The sequence below is a fragment of the Triturus cristatus genome, chromosome 3_2 (genome assembly GCF_964204655.1).
Source record: "Triturus cristatus chromosome 3_2, aTriCri1.1, whole genome shotgun sequence".
Classification (NCBI taxonomy): domain Eukaryota; kingdom Metazoa; phylum Chordata; class Amphibia; order Caudata; family Salamandridae; genus Triturus; species Triturus cristatus.
The window spans coordinates 1,219,807,637-1,219,830,379 of NC_140584.1; the positions used below are offsets into that span (position 1 = coordinate 1,219,807,637).

At 45.5% G+C, this 22,743-nt stretch overlaps 1 gene segment (V, D, J or C); it reads left to right on the top strand.

The window, feature by feature from the left end:
* Positions 1-6,470: 6,470 nt before the first annotated feature.
* The window catches only part of LOC146859503 (T cell receptor alpha chain MC.7.G5-like), a 104,955-nt gene continuing 88,682 nt past the window's right edge, over positions 6,471-22,743 (top strand). The window contains 1 exon segment of the C gene segment in view: positions 6,471-6,526. Coding sequence covers positions 6,487-6,526 — 40 coding nt within the window.

Below are 22,743 nucleotides of genomic sequence, written 5' to 3' on the forward strand. Positions count from 1 at the left end.
CTCCTCTGACTTTTAGGTGGAGGTGTTAGGAGGCTGCTTGTTATTCTTACTGCCTCCTCTGATCTGAAGGCAGAGGTGTTATTTAGGAGGCCTTGTGTTATTCTCTCTGCCTCCTCTGATCTCAAGGTAGAGGTGTTAGGAGGATGCATGTTATTCTCACTGCCTCCTCTGATCTGCGGTAAGAGGTGTTAGGAGGCTGCGTGTTATTCTCTCTGCCTCCTCTAATCTCAAGGTAGAGGTGTTAGGAGGCTGCATGTTATTCTCACTGCCTCCTATAACTTTTAGGTGGAGGTGTTAGGAGGCTGCTTGTTTGTTTCATTGCCTCCTCTGATCTGCAGTAAGAGGTGTTAGGAGGCTGTGTGTTATTCTCTCTGCCTCCTCTGATCTTCAGGTAGAGATGTGAGGAGTCTGCATGTCACTCTCACTGCCTCCTCTGATCTGAAGGCAGAGGTGTTATTTAGGAGGCCTTGTGTTATTCTCACTGCCTCCTCTAATCTCAAGGTAGAGGTGTTAGGAGGCTGCATGTTATTCTCACTGCCTCCTCTGATCTGTGGTAAGAGGTGTTAGGAGGCTGTGTGTTATTCTCTCTGCCTCCTCTGATCTGTGGTAAGAGGTGTTAGGAGGCTGTGTGTTATTCTCTCTGCCTCCTCTGATCTGTGGTAAGAGGTGTTAGGAGTCTGTGTGTTATTCTCTCTGCCTCCTCCAATCTCAGGGTAGGGGTATTAGTTAATATGCTGTATGTTGTTCTCACTGCCTCCTCTGAACTCACAGTAGTGTTATTAGTCAAGTAGTGGTATGTTATTATCACTGGCGTCTCTAGTCTCAGGATGGAGGTATTAGTTAAAAGAGGTTTCAGTTACGGCGAGAGGTGGCCATACGCTACCGATTTAAGTTGGTCCACCTAAAAATTCTCCACAGATCATATTCAAATTGGTAGAATTAACTTGCCTCACTATCCCAGACAATGTGGTCAGACAGGCCCGTTCCTCCATTTATGGTGGGACTGCCCAAAAATACAAGAATACTAGGGCAAGGTCGCTACATGTAGGCTCACGTTGTGTGGAAAACAGATGGAGAAGACACCCTGATGGTGTTTATTAAATGTTTGGGATACGACAGACCTAATAGCGGGGAAAAAAATCTGGATCACACTGGGCTTTACAGTGGCGAAGAGCAAGATTGCGAGGAAATGGAGGGCAGATGTGCACCAACCTTGAGAGACTGGAAAATCGAAATGGACTGGTGCATGCAGGCCGAGAGGGTGGTATAAGAGAGTAGGGGATGCCCACATAAATGGATTAGAGTATGGGGAAATTAGAATATGGCAAGAGAAGGATCGCATTGTAAGGCTGTCAATACCGATGGCCCCATTATAGCGTAATGAGATCACAACATAATGTAACTATCTCTTGTAAATTGATTATTGTGACAGGAGATGATCTATATGCCATGAGATCAAAGCTGATGATCCTGTGTTATAATTGTCTTGCTACCTTGAATATGTACCATTATACGATTTGATAATTTAAAAAAAATAAGACGCTACTGTTGTTTTCGCTGCCTTTTCAGATGTCAAGGTGTAAGTGTTAATTAGGAGGCTGTATATTGGTTTTGCCTTCTCCTGAGATCTCTGGGTTTGACTCCTGAGTTCAGAGAGACAGCATGCTATTCTAGCAGCCTCCTATGCTCTCAAGTTTATACTTTTTAGTGAATCGAGTTTGCTTATGATTGTCACTGATCTCAGGGTTAGGAACGTTATTAATATGCGGCTTCATGACAGTCTCACTGCCTCCTTAGAGAACAGTTTGAGACAGAACAGCAGGGGTCTGTTCAAATTTAAGGTTTCTCCTCCACATCTGTCCATATGTACTTCAAAACATATCTGGCAAGACCCCGGTTCAGAGAGAGGATGTGATTCATGAAAAAATATATATATTTATATACATGGTTGTGGTATACGTCTCCCCGTGGTGTCAGGCCTCTCCGTCTCTTAGGTGTCATGCTTCTCTCTCCCCAATGTCCCAGATCTCACTCTCCATGTGGTCTCAGGTCTCCTTCTTCCTGTAGTCACCAGTCCCACTCGTTCTCTATGTGGTTTCAGGTCTCCTTCTCACTGTTGTCTCATGCCGCCCACTCCGTGTTGTAACCACTGTTCTCCTTCTCCCTCTGGTATTATGTCTCATTCTTCTGGTGGTCTCCAGTCCACATCAGCTTTCCTTGTGGTATAAAGTTCATGTAGTCTCAGGTCTTCACCTCCATGTGGTCTCAGGTCTCCTTCTCCATGTGGTCTCAGGTCTCCTTCTCCATGTGGTCTCAAGTCTCCTTCTCCATGTGGTCTCAGGTCTCCTTCTCCATGTGGTCTCAGGTCTCATTCTCCATGTGGTCTCAGGTCTCCGTCTCCCTGTGGTTTCAGGTCTCCTTCTCCATGTGGTCTCAGGTCTCCCTCTCCATGTGGTCACAGGTCTCCTTCTCCATATGGTCGCAGGTCTCCTTCTCCATGTGGTCTCAGGTCTCCTACTCCATGTAGTCTCAGGTCTCCTTCTCCATGTGGTCTCAGGTCTCCATCTCCATGTGGTCTCAGGTCTTCTTCTTCATGTAGTCTCAGGTCTCTTTCTCCATGTGGTCTCAGGTCTCCTTCTCCATGTGGTCTCAGGTCTCCTTCTCCATGTGGTCTCAGGTATCCTCCTCCATGTGGTCTCAGTTCTCCTTTTCCATGTGGTCTCTGTCTCCATCTCCATGTGGTCTCAGGTCTCCTTCTCCATGTGGTCTCACGTCTCCTTTTCCATGTGGTCTCAGGTCTCCTTCTCCATGTGGTCTCAGGTCTCCTTCTTCCTGTCATCGCCGGTCTCTATCAGGGCTCCGTCTCCCTCTGGTATCATGTCTCCTTGTGGTCTTGAGTCCACATCAGATATCCCCGTGGTATCAAATCTTCTTCTCCATGTACTCTCAGGTCTCCTACCCTTGTGGCCTCAGATCTCCTGCTCTCTATCATGACAGGTCTCCATCAGGTTTCCTCCTCCCTGTGGCCTGCAGTCTCCTACTACCTGTGGTCTCAGGGCTCCTGTTTCCTGTTGTCTCATGTTTCCTTCGGGTATCTTTCTCCCTGTGGCCTGAGGTGTACTACTTCCTGCGATCTCAGGTCTCTTTTATGCATCCTTCTACCTCTGGTCTCAGTTCTCCTTCTCCCTGTCATCTCAGGTCTTCTTCTCCCTCTGGCCTATGGTCTGCTACACTCTGTGGTATAAGGTATCCTTCTCCCTGTCATCTCAGGCCTCCTGCAGGTATCCTTCACCCTGTGATCTCGGGTCTTCTTCCTATGGTCTCTTCTTCTTCCTGTGGTCTTAGGTCTCCTCCTCCTTGTGGTTTCAAGTCTCCCTTTCCATATGGCCTCATGTCCCTTTCTTGCTGTGGCCTTGGTGTCATTCTCCCTGTTGTCTCAAGTCTTATTCTCCCTGAGATCTTGCTTTTATTCTCACTGTGGTCTTAGGCCTCATACTCCCTGTGGTCGAGGGTCACCTTCTCTCATTCATCTAGGTCTTCTTCTCTGCATGATGCCAGGTCTCCTTCTCCCTGTGATCTCAGGTTTAATTTTGACCTGTGATCTAAGGTATCCATCACATTTCCCTCTCCCTGTGGTCTCAGGTGTCCATCTGATTTTTTCTCCCTATGGTCTCAGGTCTGTATCAGAACTCCTTCTGTCTGTGGTTTCGGGTCTCATTATCCCTTTGGTCTAGAGTCTCCTCCCTATACTGCGACGTCTCCTTTTCCCTGTCACCTCAGGTCTTCATTAGGTCTCCTTCTCCATGAGGTCTAACTGTGGTCTGGGATCTGTTTTTCACTGTGGTCTTAGGTCTCCTTCTCTCTGTGGTCTTAAGTTTTCTACCTGTGGTCTCAGATCTCCTTCTCAATGTGGTATCAGGTCTCCATTTCTCTGTTGACCCAAGTCTCCATCAGGTCTCCTACTCAATGTTGTCTTAGGTCTCCTTCATTCTATGGTGTCAGGTCTCCTCCTCCCTATAGCCCTGGCTCTCTACTATGTGGATTCCTTATTCCTGCTGTCTCAGGTCTCCTTCTCCCCATTGTTACAGGACTCCTTTTATTTGTGGTCGTGGGTCTCCTTATCCCTGTGGTATCAGGTCTCCTTCTCCCTGTGGTCTCAGGTCTCATTCTCCCTGTGGTCTAAGGTTTCCTTCTTGTCTCCCCTAGACCACAGGTCTCCTTCTATCTGTGGTCTCAGGTCTTCTTCTCCCTGTGGTCTCATATAATCTTCTCATATAACCTGTCAGGCTTTCTTCTATCTATAGTCTCAGGTTTCTTTCTTACTGTGTTCTCACATCTTATCTCTGTGGACTTTGGTGTTCCCCTAACTGTTGTTTCATTTCTCCATCAGGCCTTTTTCTACCTGTGGTCTCAGGTTTCCTTCCCCCTGTAGTCTTGACTCTACACCAGGCCTCCTTCTCTGTGTGGTCTCAGATCTGTTTCTTCCCCTGATCTTCTATTTTCTTTTCCCTGTCGTTTCAGGTCTATTTCAAGTCTCTTTCTCCCTGTAATCTCAGGAACCCTACCTTTGGTCTGAGCCTCTTGTCCTTTGGTCTTTGGTCTCCCTGTGTTCTCAGGTTTCTCTTTCTGTATAGTCTTGGGTTTCCATCAAGTCTCCTTCTCCCAGTGTTCTCAGATCTCCCCATCCCGAGCCCTTAAATATACTTCTATCAGTGACTGCAGATCTACTTCCCCTTATTGTCTTATGTATCCTTCTAACTGTGGCATCATGTGTAATTTTCTCTCTAGTGCCAGATTGCTCTCTTACTGTGGTTTCACATCTCCTTCTCTCTGTGGTCTTAAGTTTTCTATCTGTTGTCTCATTTTTCCATCAGGTATCCTTCTACCAGTGGTCTCAGGTCTCCTTCTCCCTTTGGGGTTTCCTTTTCCCTGTGACCTAAGGTCTCCTTCTTCACAAGGTCTCAGGTTCACCTCTCCCTGTGGTCTTAAGTGTTCTATGTTTTGTGTCATGTTTCCATCAGGTATCCATCTACCTGTGGTCTCAGGTCTCCTTCTCCTTTGATCTTGACTTTCGGTCCTGGACTCCTTCTCACTGTAGTCTTATGTTTCCTTCTCCCTGTGGTCTTAGGTCACCTTCTCCCTGTAACATTAGGTCTCCATCTCCACACGGTCTCAGGTTCACTTCTCCCTGTGGTCTCAGGTCTCTTTCTCCCTGTGATCTCTGGTCTCCTGGTCTTGTCCTGTTCATCTTATGGGTCCTTCTTCCTGTGATTTATGTCTCCTTCTCCCTGTGGTCTCAGGTCTCCTTCTCCCTGTGATTGCAGGTCTCCTGGTCTCATCCTGTTGGTCTTATGGGTCCTTCTCCCTGTGGTCTTAGGTCTCTCCTCCCTGTGGTCTTGACTCCTGACCAGGACTCCTTCTCCCTGTGATCTTATGTCTCCATCTCCCTGTGATCTCAGGTCTCCTTGTCTCATCCTGTTCATCTTATGTCATATTCTCCCTGTGGTCTCAGGTCTCCTTCTCCCTGTGATCTTAGGTCTCTTTCTTCACAAGATCTCAGGTTCACTTCTCCCTGTGGTCTCAGGTCTCATTCTCCCTGTGGTCTTAGGTCTCCTTCTCCCCGCTGCCTTTGATGTTGGCTCTCCACTAGGACCCCTGCTTCCTGTGGTATTATGTCTCCTTCTCCCTGTGGTCTGAGGTCTCCTTCTTGTTGTTGTCTAAGGTCTCCTTCTCCTTGTGGTCTTAGGTCTCCTTCTCCCTGTGGTCGTAGGTCTCCTTCTCCCTGTGATCTTAGGTCTCTTTATTCACAAGGTCTCAGGTTCACTTCTCCCTGTGGTCTCAGGTCTCTTGATCTCATACTGTTCGTCTCATGGGTCCTCTCACTGTGGTCTTAGGTCTCCTTCTACTTGTGGTCTTAGGTCTCCTTCTCCCTGTGGTCTTAGGTCTCCTTCTTCCTGTGATCTCTTAGGTCTCTTTCTTCACAAGGTCTCAAGTTCACTTCTCCCTGTGGTCTCAGGTCCCCTCATCCATGTGTTCTTAGGTTTCTTTCTTCACAAGGTCTCAGGTTCGCTTCTCCCTGTGGTCTCAGGTCTCCTTCTCCCTGTGGTCTTAGGTCTCTTTCTTCACAGGGTATCAGGTTCACTTCTCCCTGTGGTCTCAGGTCTCCTTCTCCCTGTGGTCTCAGGTCTCCTTCTCCCTGTGGTCTTAGGTCTCTTTCTTCACAAGGTCTTAGGTTCACATCTCCCTGTGGTCTCAGGTCTCTTGATCTCATTCTATTCGTCTCATGGCTCTTTCTCCCTATGGCCTTGTGTCTCCTTCTCCGTTCGATCCTGGTTCTCATTATGTAAGTGGTTCCTTGTCCCTGTAGTCTCTTATTACCTTCTACCCACACCACTACTCTCCTCTGCTCTAGACATGCTGGCTGAAGAAAGTGATGCTTTTTGTAAGAGTGTTTGTCACAGTGAGACTTATGACACAGGCTGGAAGATGTTCTTCGGAGATGGAACTAGATTAACAGTAAAGCCAGGTATGTACTCACCACTAAAGCGTGAATTAGAACTTAGAAACATAGCTTACAAAAAAATAATTTCTAGCATAAACTTTTTAATCACATGTATGCGTCCAATGAGGGCAATTATTTTTCAGGAAGCCCTGAAACCAAGTCAGTAAAACATAGAAAAGCTGGGTTTCTGATGTTGTCACTTTTAAGACAATGCGTCTCTATAGAGTTTGTGGACAGAGTACTTCTTCCACAAATGTGGCAGAGTAGCCTGTCCACCAAACCGACTGACTACCTTCTCTAGCTAGAGTCATGGGTCCATGGCAGTGTCCCTTCAGACTGTCCACCGAACAGTACCTGAGACCATCTTCCCTATTTAGAGCGGACAGTCTGACATGCCTCACTTCCTGCTTGGGACCAGCAGAAAAATCCTGTTGGTTCCAACAGACAAAATAAAAAATGACCCCCCCAGACTGGCACAATGTCCTAAGTTTATATAAATCCGATAATAGGAGCTGTATAGTATACTCGACTTCCAACTATTTACGCTTGATCATATGAGGGAACGAACTGCTGGGAGAAATGTATTATGACATCTTTCTACCTTTTTATTGTTTTTAAAATTTTATTTTCTTAGCCGTTGCAGTGCGCATTTTTTACCTTACCCTAGCGAGTATTCTTGAGCTGCCCCATAATAGAAAATAATCCCGATAATGCGGGTGGCATAGCGGACCCTTAACGAGGCGACTTCCAAAGACGTTTCTGAGGTTTTTGTTCCTCTAGTTTTTGTCTTAGTATTGTGGTAGCATATGGACCGTCCCTGTATCAGGACTGTAGTTGTTTTATATACTTGCACTGCTATGATCTGTGATTCGTATCCATCATGTTTTTACGTATTTATAAATGCTTTGCACTGTGCACTTCTATGCTTCATTGAACCGAAATAAAGTTAACTGATGGTGATCCCCAAACCTTTGCAGAAAACTTCCAGGGTATCAGGGCCATTATTGTTCTTTTAGGTATTTATTTATCTATTTAGTTTATACTCCTGCTTAGGGAGGTTTTTTTTTAAAGGCAAAAAGTTTGCTGCGGTCCGTGTGAAACATTGCGAACGTTCAGTAAAGTTACATTGCCTGTAGGACCCCCCTCCCCAGGTGGCGGTTCCTCTCAATGCACAGAGCGCTCCTCCAGGCAGGTAGAGAACACCAAAGATAGTGGCTCGATGTCCGTTAGCGCAGCGGGAAAGATGGCGCTCTATGTCCACATGGGCAGTGGGAAAGATGGCGCTCTATGTCCGCTGGGGCAGCGGGAAGATGGCCGCTCTATGTCTGTTAGAGGCAGCGGGAAACATGGTGCTCTATGTCCACTTGGGCAACAGTAAAGATGGCGGGCTATATATCCACTGGGGCAAAAGTAAAGATGGCGGGCTCTATGTCCGCTAGGGTAGCGGTAAGGCTGGCAGCTCTATATCCGCTGGGACAGCTGTAAAGATGGCGGGCTCTTTGTCCACAGGGGAAAGGGTAAAGATGGCAGCTCTATATCTGCTAGGGCAGCGGTAAAGATGGTGGACTCTATGTCCACTGGGGCAGCGGTAAAGATGGAGGGCTCTATGTTCGCTAGGGCAGCGGTAAAGATTGCAGCTCTATATCTGCTAGGGCAGCGGTAAAGATGTCAGTTGTATATCCGCGAGGGCAGTGATAAAGATGGCGGCTCTATGTCCACTAGGGCAGCGTTAAAGATGGCAGCTCTATATCCGCTAGGGCAGTGGCAAAGATGGCAGCTCTATATCCGCTAGTGCAGTGGTAAAGATGGCAGCTCTATATCCGCTAGGGCAGTGGTAATGATGGCAGCTCTATATCCGCTAGGGCAGCTGCAAAGATGGCTGATCAACCTCCGGGCGATTTTCCTCAATGCGGGGGGGGGGTTCAGGTTTCTCATAGCGAGTGGTCACAAATGCTCACGACCGCTCGCGTTGAGAAACTGCCCGTTCGCGTTGAGAAAGCTGCCGCTCTGGAAAAAATCCACTCAAGCGGCAGAAAAGGAAAGCAGGAACCACTTGTGCTGTGCATGGTGCCGTTCGCAATGATTGCACAGTGTGGACAAGCATCTGGCACTGTGCAATCTCCGCAAACAGCATTTTTCTATTGTACTCCCCTACTTGCGGAGCTCCGCAACGTACGGCAGAGTAATTTTTTGCTCTTTGCGGAGTTCCGCGTAGCGCAACTCTGCAAACTCCGCCCAGGGTTAGTCACTGTGATGAGAGTGCAGGGTGAGGGGGGCTCCAAGGACAGGAAATTGGAGTGTGAGAGATGGTGCCAGTGTGAGGAGAGTGCAGGGTGAGGGGGCTCCAAGGACAGGAGATGGGAGGGAAAGAGATGGTGTCAGTGTGAGGCGAGTGCATGGTGAGAGGTGGCGTCACTGTGAGAAGAGTGCAGGGTGAGAGGTGGCGTCAGTGTGAGGAGAGTGCAGGGGGAGAGGTGGTGTTAGTGTGAGGAGAGTGCAGGGTGAGAGGGGCTCCCAGGTTACTAGAATGCATCAGCAATTCTCCCGGGCTTCAACTCATTGTGAGGGTGTCAGGGAGAGAAGAGGCAGTGGAGGGAAAGAGAGTGTCAGGGAGAGAAGAGGCTGCGGAGTGTGAGAGGGTGTCAGGGAGAGAAGAGACTGGGGAGGGAGAGAGGGTGTCAGGGAGAGAAGAGGATGGTGAGTGTGAGAGGGTGTCAGGCAGAGAAGAGGCTGTGGCGTGCGAGAGGGTGTCAGGGAGAGAAGAGGCTGTTGAGGGAGAGAGGGTGTCAGGGAGAGAAGAGGCTGGTGAGTGTAAGAGGGTGTCAGGCAGAGAAGAGGCTGGTGAGTGTGAGAGGGTGTCAGGCAGAGAAGAAGCTGTGGAGTGTGAGAGGGTGTCAGGGAGAGAAGAGGCTGTGGAGTATGAGAGGGTGTCAGGCAGAGAAGAGGCTGTGGAGTGTGAAAGCGTGTCAGGGAGAGAAGAGGCTGTGGAGTGTCAGAGGGTGTCAGGGAGAGAAGAGGCTGTGGAGTGTGAGAGGGTGTCAGGCAGAGAAGAGGCTGGTGAGTGTGAGAGGGTGTCAGGCAGAGAAGCGGCTGTGGAGTGTGAGAGGGTGTCAGGGAGAGAAGAGGCTGTGGAGTGTGAGAGGGTGTCAGGCAGAGAAGAGGCTGGTGAGTGTGAGAGGGTGTCAGGCAGAGAAGAGGTTGTGGAGTGTGTGAGGATGTCAGGCAGAGAAGAGACTGTGGAGGGAGAGAGAGTGTCAGGGAGAGAAGAGGCTGTGGAGGGAGAGAGGGTGCCAGGCAGAGAAGAGGCTGGTGAGTGTGAGAGGGTGTCAGGCAGAGAAGAAGCTGTGGAGTGTGAGAGGGTGTCAGGGAGAGAAGAGGCTGTGGAGTATGAGAGGGTGTCAGGCAGAGAAGAGGCTGTGGAGTGTGAAAGCGTGTCAGGGAGAGAAGAGGCTGTGGAGTGTCAGAGGGTGTCAGGGAGAGAAGAGGCTGTGGAGTGTGAGAGGGTGTCAGGCAGAGAAGAGGCTGGTGAGTGTGAGAGGGTGTCAGGCAGAGAAGCGGCTGTGGAGTGTGAGAGGGTGTCAGGGAGAGAAGAGGCTGTGGAGTGTGAGAGGGTGTCAGGCAGAGAAGAGGCTGGTGAGTGTGAGAGGGTGTCAGGCAGAGAAGAGGTTGTGGAGTGTGTGAGGATGTCAGGCAGAGAAGAGACTGTGGAGGGAGAGAGAGTGTCAGGGAGAGAAGAGGCTGTGGAGTGTGAGTGGGTGCCAGGCAGAGAAGAGGCTGTGGAGTCTGAGAGGGTGTCAGGGAGAGAAGAGGCCGTGGAGGGAGAGAGGGTGTCAGGGCCTGAAGAGGCTGTGGAGGGAGAGAGGGTGTCAGGGAGAGAAGAGGCTGAGGAGGGAGAGAGGGTTTCAGGCAGAGAGGAGGCTGTGGAGTGTGAGAGGGTGTCAGGCAGAGAAGAGGCTGGTGAGGGTGAGAGGGTGTAAGACAGAGAAGAGGCTAGTGAGTATGAGAGGGTGTCAGGCAGAGAAGAGACTGTGTAGGGAGAGAGAGTGTCAGGGAGAGAAGAGGCTGTCGAGTGTGAGAGGGTGCCAGGCAGAGAAGAGACTGTGGAGTGTGAGAGGGTGTCTGGGAGAGAAGAGACTGTGGAGGCAGAGAGGGTGTCAGGGAGAGAAGAGACTGTGGAGGGAGAGAGGGTGTCAGGCAGAGAAGAGACTGTGGAGTGTGAGAGGGTGTCATAAAGATGGGATTGTGGGTGAAGGGGGGTCTCAGAGACAGATGGGACTGAAGGATGAGATGGGATTCCAGCATGAGGGGGGCTGGAGGATGATGGGACTTCAGAGAGAGGGGGACCTCATGGTGAGAGGGCCCTCAAGGCCTGCAGGATGTGGAGATCCCAGCAAGAGTGAGTTTTTGATGCATACGACACCACTGTGTGAATGATGCAGCGGGCTGGAAACTTACATTTGGATCCGGGACAGCACTGGTGGTGACACCAGGTAAGCCCCCCCTTGTCCACTGCCGCCCTGACCCGAGCAATAAAGAAGCCCTTTTAAGGAAACAGAGGCCGGTCAATGGCAGCGAGGGTGGGATAAAAGTTAGAGGCGCAGGTCTTTTTTGATGTTTAGTAATTAATGCAGTTTTTCATTTCTATAAAAACTAATTAAAGGACACCATATAAAAATCAACTGCACCAATTAATTTAAAATATGAAACCATTAAAATATACAAAAGTCAGTGATGTCCCAGCTGCCTGATTCAAGGTGAGCTGCAATCTCCTAAAACTGTTCTGGCCTCTTACAAATGAGTTGTCCACCCGCCCCTCCCACAGGACTGCGGATGGTCATCACAGACCAGGCAGAGTAATTAGGAACTGGGTAGAAATCCAGTCTCATCACTCTGAACTAGATTAATGCTGGTTATTTGTTGCAGTTCAAGCTCACAGCATGCGATCCATGTTGCTTTGGAGGGACACCCTGCCAGAGCGGGGGTACTCAATGTTCCCTTTCATTCCGCTTCACGAGACAAGATTCCAATGACTGCCCTCGTGACGGCCCTTAAAGCCTCCGCAGCCTTCTAGCCCACACGCAGTTGCCAGTAGAGTGTAAATCCAGGTAGGAGAAGTGAAATACTTCTGCAAGATACCCACCCTCAAATGCCAAAGATCTCCTCTTGGGAGCCCTTGAACCCATTTTCAAGAGTTTAGATTTTGCTACAATTTGAGTCCCTAGAAAATTTGGGCAACTGCCAAGGAGCTGTTTCTCTGTTGCAGAATCAGCCCCTCATCATATGCAGACAGGAGAAAGGTAGAGTTTGTGTATTTTGAGGAGAGTTTTGGGTATGTTTGGTCTCTATAGGAAGCGGCACAGTGCGTAAAGAGTGATGGGCTGGAAAGTGGTGCGAGTGATTATGAGTGACTAAGATTATATCACGCAAACCACCCACCACTGCTTGATCTTCGTCAAATAGCTGAAGGACTCGGGCCCTTGCCAGCGATACTGCACCCCTTCGGAAGTGGACCGATTTAAAGGCTTGTTCCAATACCTTGTCCATGAGCAGTGTCTTACAAGTCCTGAGTTCTTATACTTTTGGTCTCAGTGAAACTTAAGACCAAATCTTAAATTTAACTGAGACAAAAGTCTAACTTTTCTTCTCGTCAATGCCGTTTTGAACACCGAAAGTGGTAAAGATAGACTTCCTAGGGGGAGACAGATGTTTTTGTTGAGCCCCCCCTCACTGTGGGGATACTGGCTACAAATTCTCCTTTGGAAAAGGCACAGCATTGACGGTGAATCCAAGTAAGTTCACCAGAAATATTCCAGCAGGAATTTAAAAGAAATACACCATTGTCTCAATGCAGAAACTCATCTGAAAATCCCACAAATTATATGGCACTGCCTGGGTTCATTGGAAAAGGGGATTTTATAGCTGTTGCTTAAAATGTAACTCTATGCACCTTGTACTTACTTATAATTCACGCTAATTACATGATTGTTGCAGTTGTTAAACATTAATTAATGCTCAGTCCCATATCTGGACAGGATTTGTCAGACAGGCTGAAAGAATAAAGGGTTTAAATAGAACCCTAGAGGCATAGACACCTGGTAAATAAAGCAGCTTTGCTGGAAGGGCGCTCACACATATGAAAACGTGCACGGTAACATGAGAGCAATCACCCATGAAAGAAACATACACTTCATGTTAGGGGTGGATGTAGCTAGTGTTTTTCTCTCTCACGCAAATACTCATAATTACGGCAAAATTACTCACAGATTGGGGTATTTATGTGAGAAGCATAATCCAGAATTCAGCGCTATTTACTTAGCATAAAAGGATGCATGTTGCGCTAAGAAGATAGCATTGAAAGCTACAGACACGAACCGCAGAAGCCGCAGTCACTCGCTCTCTTAATGTGTTGTTCCTGTGCCCCTGGGGTGGGATGTGTGGCCAAATTACTCTTAATTACTCAAGCTGGCATAATCGCCTGATTTCAGTAATTTTGCATCACAAGAGTAATCTGTAATTACTGAAATTACTCTGATTACTCAAGGATAATTAAAATGTCTCCCAAGATGACTTCATATCATAATAAGAAAAAGCACTTGTCCACTACACAGCCGCTGTTTCAATTCGATAGTCTCTTCTTGCTAACGACAGATTCAGTGTTAATAATATAAATGTCCTGAATTATTCATCTAAAAAATGAATCTCCGAGATGGCCCTGCCGGATTGGAAATGAGATTTTCTAACTGCAGACAAATCGGTCCATACGGCTCATGTGCCAGCAAACTATCTCACTGGAATATATTTTACTGGATTATATCTCACCAGATTATATCTCACTGGATTATATCTCACTGGATTATATCTCATCAGATTATATTTCTCCATATTATATTTCAATAGGTTATATTTAACTGATTATATTTCACCAGATTATATTTTACCTGTTTATATCTCACTGGATTACATCTCACCAGATTATATTTCACCAGATTATATTTTACGTGTTTATATCTCACTGGATTACATCTCACCAGATTATATTTCACTAGATTATATCTCACCTGATTATATACCACCAGATTATATCTCATTAGATTATATCTCACCAGATTATATACCACCAGATTTTATCTCACAGGATTGTATCTCACCAGATACACCACCAGATTATATCTCATTGGATTATATCTCACCAGATTATATATCAATAGGTTATATTTTACCTGATTATATTTCAACAGATTATATTTTACGTTTTTATATCTCACTGGATTATATCTCACCAGATTATATTTCAATAGGTTATTTTTTATCTGAATATATTCCGCCAGATTATATTTTAAATGTTTATATCTCACTGGACTATATCTACCCAGGTTATTTTTTCACCAGATTATATTTTACATGTTTATATCTCATTGGATTATATTTTACCGGATTATATCTCACCTGATTATATACCACCAGATTATATGTCACTGGATTGTATCTCACCAAATTATATCTCTCCATATTATATTTCAATAAGTTACATTTTATCTGATTATATTTCACCCGATTATATTTTACGTATTTATATGTATGTATGTATTTGACTCTTATTAAGCGCATCTGTCACCCCAAGGGTATCCTGGCGCTGAGACCCTATTTAAACCACCGAAAGAATGTTTATATTGCCCTAGGGAACAGATAGGTCTTAAGGTCCCTTTTGAAGGAGGTCAGATCTTGCTTACCCCTCAGCACTAGCGGAAGGGAATTCCATAATGAGGCGGCTGTGTGGCTGAAAGCTCGGCCACCTATCCTAACTCTAGTGATCCTTGGGATCCGCACCAGAAACGCCGATGAGGATCTCAAAGGCCGGGCAGCTTGGTACCAAGAAAACAGGCCCTGGAGTGGGATTGGTCCAAGTCCATGCAGCGCCTTAAATACAAGACATGCTGCCTTAAACGCGATCCTCTGTTGTATCGGCAGCCAATGTAGGTCAGCTAAAGCTGCCGAGGAGGAAGCAGATCGTTGGCGCGATAGAGCCAGTTTTGCCGCCATGTTCTGGATCCTCTGCAGCTTCAGGATCAGTTTTTTTGGGGCTCCTAAGAGTAGTGCGTTGCAGTAGTCTAATCTACTGAGTATAATACTCCGCACCACCTCAGCTCTAAAACCTTTGGGGAGAATAGGCAAAATTTTGCGTAGGGCACGGAGCAGGCCCATACAAGTCGCTGCGGTCTTATTAACTGAACCATCCAACTGTAGGTCCGGTTCGAATACCACTCCTAAATTACGGGCCGACTTAGCTCCTGCCACAGAGCCAGGAATGGAAGGTGGCCAGAAGTCGTCAGGCAGCGCCCGGGGAAGGCGATCAGGAGAGCAATGGAGAACCTCTGTTTTAGCCCCATTGAACTGGAGTGAGTTGGTTCGCAGCCATTCAGCTGTGGCCGACATACAGCGATGAAAGGTGTCTTTCGAAACCGACTCACTACCCTCAAATGAAAAAATCAGTTGAGTGTCATCGGCATAATTGATGACTGATATGCCGAATGACTTAATCAGTGCTATAAGGGGTCGAAGATATAAATTAAACAGGATCGGACTAATCGCCGACCCTTGAGGAACTCCCTGCTTCACCTGTCGAGTGGCTGATTGAAAAGGTGGTAAAGCCACTGCTTGCTGTCTGTCACTGAGATAGGACGTTAACCAATCTAAGGCTAGACTGGTTACACCCGCGCTATGGAGACGCTCCAGGAGAACCGCATGGTCAACCGTGTCAAACGCGGCCGACATGTCCAGCAGTACCAGAAAAACTGACCTGCCCCTGTCGACACGCGTTCGCAGATCATCTAACACGGTGACCAATGCGGTTTCCGTGCCATGTGCCGGCCTAAAGCCATAAAGCCATATATATATAACTGGATTACATATAACCAGATTATTTTTCACCAGATTATATTTCACGTGTTTATATCTCGCTGGATTATATCTCACTGGATTATATCTCACTGGATTATATCTCACTAGATTATATTTCACCAGATTATATTTCACGTGTTTATATCTCGCTAGATTATATCTCACTGGATTATATCTCACTAGATTATATTTCACCAGATTATATTTTACCGTGTTTATATCTCACTGGAGCCCTGCCCCTCGCATCTATGTTCCTCGATCAAGTGATTTACTTTTCTCTAGACATCGCCTCCTCTGGGTCACAGCCCCAAATATTCACTTGTGATTGCTTAATAATGAGTGTGTTCTCAGCGGAGAAGGGTGCGTGTCACGTCTGTCTTCCTTGTTGTACCGCATACCTTTCCCACACTTATTGAGTATTTTGACCCATTAAAGATCAAGCAGTTCTGGTGACTATGGGACCCTTGGGGTGATGGTAGGTGGGTGGCTGGTTTTTCCCAAGTTAATGTACCATAGGGTGTTGTGCATTATTGTGCATTCGTCGTCTGAGTACCAGGGGTGACCAGGGAGGACGTTGAGTCTCAGGTGGAAAATACTGGCGGTAAAGGAGCGCGCACTGAGGTTTATGTGAAGACACGCTCTACTGTGTGAATGCGGGTCTTAGAACCGTCTTTGGAGATGGGACCCAGCTGACAGTGGCACCAAGTGAGTTGATTTGTATCAGTATCACTCAAAAACAATTCTGTGGGACTGGGGGCTCAAATGGTGAACCCTGGTGACTAAAACATAATTACTTTGCATAAAATGGCAAAGACGTGGTATATAAAGTTCTGTTCTACAGGGCAGGCAGGTCACTGAATAAGGCAGAGAACAAGAGAGCTTATTGGAGTGTTCATTTGTTGTATTGATCATGTCTGTTGGGTTCAAGGGTGTGGATCTTTTCGTCCCGTAGACCTTGGGACGGATCACAAGACATTTCTGACTGGCGCTAATTCATGTCCTTGGTGGTAAATTAAGGTTGTGCTTGCTCCAAACACAGTACACAATGGAAACACGATTCAGAAGGTGTGACTCAAATGTTTGTGCTTATTTGTCGTGTTGCTTCTTGTGGTGGTAACGTGTTCCGTTGTTTTCCATGTCGCTGTGTATTTGTGTTGTCTTATTGCAATGTGATTTCATTGTAATGTACTGCAGTTGTTGTGTTCTCTCTTGACTCTGATTTTGTGATGTCCCTGTTAAGTTTGGATTGTGTTGTCATGCTGCTTTGTGTTGGCTATTGTGTTATTCTCTGTTGTTTACTTGAGATAGTTAAGAAAATGCTGCTGCGCTTTCTGCACCAGAATCACTTGCCTTAAAATCTTCTATGAAGAGCAACCATTTACCTCTGTCTAAGGTGGTGAAATAGTGCCGCTCCAGCTCTCCAAGTACGTAAGAGACCAGCCGGCCCCAAATCATGGCAGATCATGTCGCAACCTTTTCATTTCTTTTGCAGTTTTATAAAGTGTGAACTCGACCAGAAGGTATTAGAGAGCGTTACATGAGCACGAGTTACATGACACAAAATCACATCCATTTCTTGTTTTTGTTTTGTTTTGGGGCACATGGATATTAAGTCATTTGCCCAGAATCACAGGATGTTGAGCTGATGGCGGGACTCTAATGGCATAACACTAGCCTCTGTGCGGTATAGGGGGCGGTATAGGGGGCTTGAGCTCCCCGGGTCCCCTCCAGCACTGTGCGCAGGTGGCGGCCCCTGGCCTGAGAGCTCCTGACTGGGTCCAGAGCATGAGGGACTCCTCGATTACTTTTCAGAGGGGCCCCTTCATGTTTCATTATGCCACTGCGAGACTCAAACCTGGTTACCCAGTTCCAAAGTGGACAGCTCTGACCTGAACGCCATCTTAATGCCCCCCATACTATCTGTATGTGACAGGGCCCCTCGGGTGTCTGTAGGATTTTGAAACCAGTATTACTCTTTTCTAATGTGGTGCGGCTTCCATGGGAAACACTTGGTGGAAAGTGAGAACAGGAGGACATGTGCATTGTGATGGTGCTCGCTTGTGGTTTAATGCATCGATGTCAACCAAAAGGAGGAATAAAGAAAATATGATCTTAATACTCCAGAATCTACATTTACGTTGCCAAGTTCCACAAAAACTCTAAAGCAGCCCTTTAGAACAAGTAAGCCACATTTTATCATAGGATATACACGGGCCCGATTCACAAAGGCAATCTACGACAAAATTTACGACTTTTGGTATTCACAGAGGTCATTTTCCAGTAGTATCTTTACGTCCGCAGAATGCAATTTTTACATAAAGGAACATAAGGAACATGTGATAAATAGTAGAGGAACTCATGAAAATCCGTTTGGGCAGGGAAAAGGGTGTGGCCGTACACGGCATCATATCCCAGAAATGATTGCTCCTTCTCACCATGGGACGTGCAGTCGACAATTTGCGGCGCTTCCCTCAATGTTGGCTGTAGTGTTGAAACAATGTTGACTTTAGTATCAACACTACACTCAACACTAAGTGCAGTGCCTTGAGTGTTGACTGAAGTGTTGAAACTACAGACAAGATTCAGGGGAGTGCAAACTGTGCACTGCGTGTACAACGATGCAAAGGAGCAATCATTCTGGGATATGATGTAGTGTCAGTCCACACCCTTTTCCATGCCAAACTGATTTTATCACCTGCTCTACTATTTATCTCAGGTTCCTAATGTTCGTTTATGTAAAAATGTTGTACCACCCCATTGATTACACTTCATCAGGCCTGAGCCGGAGATTCTGGCCTGGTTGTGAAGATTTCAGCCCGAGGCGGAGATTACAGCTTGAGCCGGAGATTCTAGCCTGGTTGTGGAGATTTGAGCCCAAGACAAGAGTACGGCTTGAGCCATAGAGTACAGTTTGAGCCGGAGATTCTAGCCTGGTTGTGGAGATTTGAGCCCAAGACGAGAGTACGGCTTGAGCCATAGAGTACGGCTTGAGCCAGAGATTCCAGCCTGACTGCAGACGTAAAGATAAGACACGTAAATGACCTCTGTGAATACCAAAGCCGTAAAGTTAGACTTTTGTCTCAGATTGCCTTCGTGAATTAGGCCCACAGGTTTCTTTCTTTCTTGATTTAGGACCAAACACACCACTTTCACGTTAGGGTGATTAAGAGTTGAGTCAGGCAAGGGGTAGTGAGTGGCGTAGCTTTGTCTGCTTGAATCAGCTCTAAAGGGACTTTCCTGTGAGTCCTTGAATGAAAGTGGAGATCTTATGTAACATCATCAAGTCCTCTCGCAATAGCTGGAGGGACACACAGGGGAATATTTATGAGAGACTTGTGTCTTGGTTGCACCACGCAACGTGGTTCAAGGGTGACACAAACTCTAAGTCATATATCTGAATGGACACAAAGTCACTATGTGTGGCTTTGAATGGCGTTAAAAATATGGACTCACCCTTGTACCATGCAAGGGGGTGCACGGCAATGCAAAACCTATAATGAGATATACCAAGCCACGCAAGTCCACCTTGCGTGGCCCTGCGTGGCTTGGAAAATCTGGAGTAATGCAAGGCAGCAATTGCCACTGCTCTGGAATACTCTTCTCTAGGGAGGCGTTCCAATGGGTGGAGTGTGGGTGTTCCCACTCACCCACCCATGGATTCTGAAGCAATCCCAGATTTACTAATACCGGTAGACCAGGGAATGCGTCAGAATGCTACGCCTTCCCAGGGGAGGCGTAATAAGGAGAAATATACATGAGCTGCATCGTGCAGCACAGGTTGAAAGAGGAAAGAGACTCAGAGGATTGTTTTTGTGCAGGTAGGTGTCCCGTGGTGCAATGGTGCCTGCATTAGTGCTAGGCAGACGTTTGTGCACCAGCGCAGGCAGAGAGCAGGAATGTGGGTATCTTGACAGATATGGCACAATTCTGCCCATTCCCTTACACGCAGCGCAAAGCAGCACAGCAAAGTGTCTTGCTGTGCTGCGTGAAATAATGGAAAATATGGCCCTGAGCATGTAGGTGAGGGCTGAAATGGAAAGAGTTTGGTTAGGGGATGGAGGTAAGGACTCAAATGCAAACATACACACACAGGCACACACACACATGAAGTTGCCCGCCCACCCACACACAGGCACATACACTTTCTCTCTCACTCTTCCTCACTCTCTCTCTCGCAAACCTTAAGTTACTGCATGCAACGCACAACATAACTCACACCGACCGCCATATTTTACTCTCCGTAGTTAGTCTTTTTTTCTGTGCCTTTAGCAAACTGCTGTGTTGTGTGTTGCATAACATAACTAGACTGTTTTGTGTGTTGTGTGTTCAATAAAATAACTAGAGAATATAAGGTATTTGTATTGTTTCCCTTCCTTGAACCTTAACTAAAGTTTGCTTCTGTAAGATTCTATGTTTTTATGTCACACCTCACTCACCTTCATGTACACTGTCAGCCCTCTGCTCAGCCTTTGACCCTGTCATAATCACAGCCTCCGAACCACTTGACATTGTTTTTCTATTGTCAGGAATTCTAGGACACATGACATGGAGGAAACATTATGCACTAAGGTTATCTAAATTATGTGGCAACGAATGCAACTCTTTCGGCGCATTATTGGGCTGGAATATTTTCATCCATTTGAGCTGCGAAGAATATTTTTGATAAAATATACAAATTGTGAGGTAATTATGGTACAGCTATAATTGTACTGTAACTCTGCAGCCACTAAATCGTGCAAATCCACTGAGCCTCACCCTTACTCATTGTTTTATTCATTATTTAAGAATGTGAATGAACCGCTAAATATTAATTTATGGGCCGATTCACAGAACTTATCTGAGAAAAAATCGTACACTTACTACCTTTGGTATTCACAGAAGGCATTTAGTAGTAGTAAAGTTAGGATTTTGTCTTAATTTAGGATTTTGTCTTAAGTTAAACTTAAGTTAAACTTAAGTTTGTTTTAAGTTTTGGTCTTAAGCCAAAATCCTAACTTAAAACAAAATCCTAACTTTACTACTACTAAATGCCTTCAGTGAATACCAAAAGTAGTAAGTTTTGAATTTTATCTCAGTTTAGTAGTAGTAAAATTAGGAGTTCTAACTTTACTACTACTAAATGCCTTCTGTGAATAACAAAAGTAGTACGTTTTGGATTTTATCTCAGTTTAGTAGCAGTAAAGTTAGTAGTCCTAACTTTACTACTACTAAATGCCTCTGTGAATACCAAAAGTAGTAAGTTTTGGATTTTATCTCAGTTTAGTAGCAGTAAAGTTAGTAGTCCTAACTTTACTACTACTAAATGCCTTCTCTGGATACCAAAAGTAGTACGTTTTGGATTTTATTTCAGTGTAGTAGTAGTAAAATTAGGAGTCTTAACTTTACTACTACTAAATGCCTTCTGTGGATACCAACAGTAGTACGTTTTGGATTTTATCTCAGTTTAGTAACAGTAAAGTTAGTAGTCCTAACTTTACTACCTCTAAATACCTTCTGTGGATAACAAAAGTAGTACGTTTTGGATTTTATCTCAGTTTAGTAGCAGTAAAGTTAGTAGTCCTAACTTTACTACCTCTAAACGACTTCTGTGAATACCAAAAGTAGTAAGTTTTGGATTTTATCTCAGTTTAGTAGCAGTAAAGTTAGTAGTCCTAACTTTACTACTACTAAATGCCTCTGTGAATACCAAAAGTAGTACGCTTTTCCATTTTGTCGCAGATTAGTTCTGTGAATCGGCCCCTTAGTGTCCATTGTTAGCAGCACTTTGAAGAAATCAGCGATTTCACACTAACTATTCCAACATAAAGGTGTAATCCTAAACAGAGCTAGCATTGTGTAATATTGTCATATATTGCCTTTTCCGGGTACTGGTGACATTTTCAAACTATGAAGCGGGGGACCCCTTGCGAAGCGTCTCTCTCACCTTCACCATATATCCTTGTCTACACGCGCCTCTATCTCCTCTGCCCAATGTCTCCAGGGGAGGCGCATGTTTTTGTTGAGCCCCCCGACACTGTGGGGATACTGGCTACACCAAACTCTCCTTTGGACAAGGCACAACATTGACTGTGAAACCAAGTAAGTTCACCAGAAATATTCCAGCAGGAAGTACAAAGCAAGAAGTATTTTTTACAATATTGTCTCAATGCAGAAACACATCTGAAAATCCCACAAATTATATGGCACTGCCTGGGTTCATTTGAACAGGGGATTTTATAGCTGGTGTGATTTGCGTAAAATGTAACTGTATGTACCGTGTAATTAGTTATAATTTACAATAAATGCATGAATGTTGCAGTTGCTAAACACTAATTAATGCTGAGTCTCAGATCTGCACAGGATTTGTCAGACAGGCTGAAAGAGGAGAGGTTTTAAATAGAACCCTAGAGACATATAGACCTGTTATATAACGTACCTCTGCTGGAAGTGTGCTCACACATATGAAAACCGGTGCATGGTAACATGAGTGCAATCACCCATGACAGAAACATACACTTCATATTAGGGGTGGGCATAACTGGGGTAATTCTCTCTTGCGTAATTACTCATAAATACTGAAAAATTACTGGAAATGATGGTTATTTATGTGAGAAGCGTAATCCATAATTTAGTGATATTTTCTTAGTGCAAAACGCACCTTTGCATCTAAAATGTGCCAGAGGAAGCGTGTTGCGCTAAGAAGATAGCCTTGAATGCTACAGACATGAACCGCAGAAGCCGCAGTCACTCGCTCTCTTAATGTGTTGTTCCTGTGCCCCTGAGGTGAGATGTTTGGATAAATTACTCTTAATTACTCAAGCTGGCATAATCGACTGATTTCAGTAATTTTGCATCACAAGAGTAATCTGTAATTACTGAAATTACTCTGATTACTCAAGGAGAATTAAAATGTCTCCCAAGCCTACTTCATATCATAATAAGAAAAAACACTTGTCCACTGCACAGCCGTTGTTCCAACTCGATAGTATCTTCTTGCTAACGACAGATTCAGTGTTAATAATATAAATGTCCTGAATTATTCATCTAAAAAATGAATCTCAGAGATGGCCCTGCCGGATTGGAAATGAAATATTCTAACTGCAGACAAATCTGTCCATACAGCTCATGTGCCAGCAAATTATCTCACTGAAATATATCTCACTGGATTATATCTCACTGGATTATATCTCACCATATTATATTTCAATAGGTTATATTTTATCTGATTATATTACAAAATAATATATTTTACGTATTTATATCTCACTGAATTACATCTCACCAGATTATATTTCAGCAGATTATATTTTACCTGTTAATATCTCACTGGATTATATTTTACCGGATTATATCTCACCTGATTA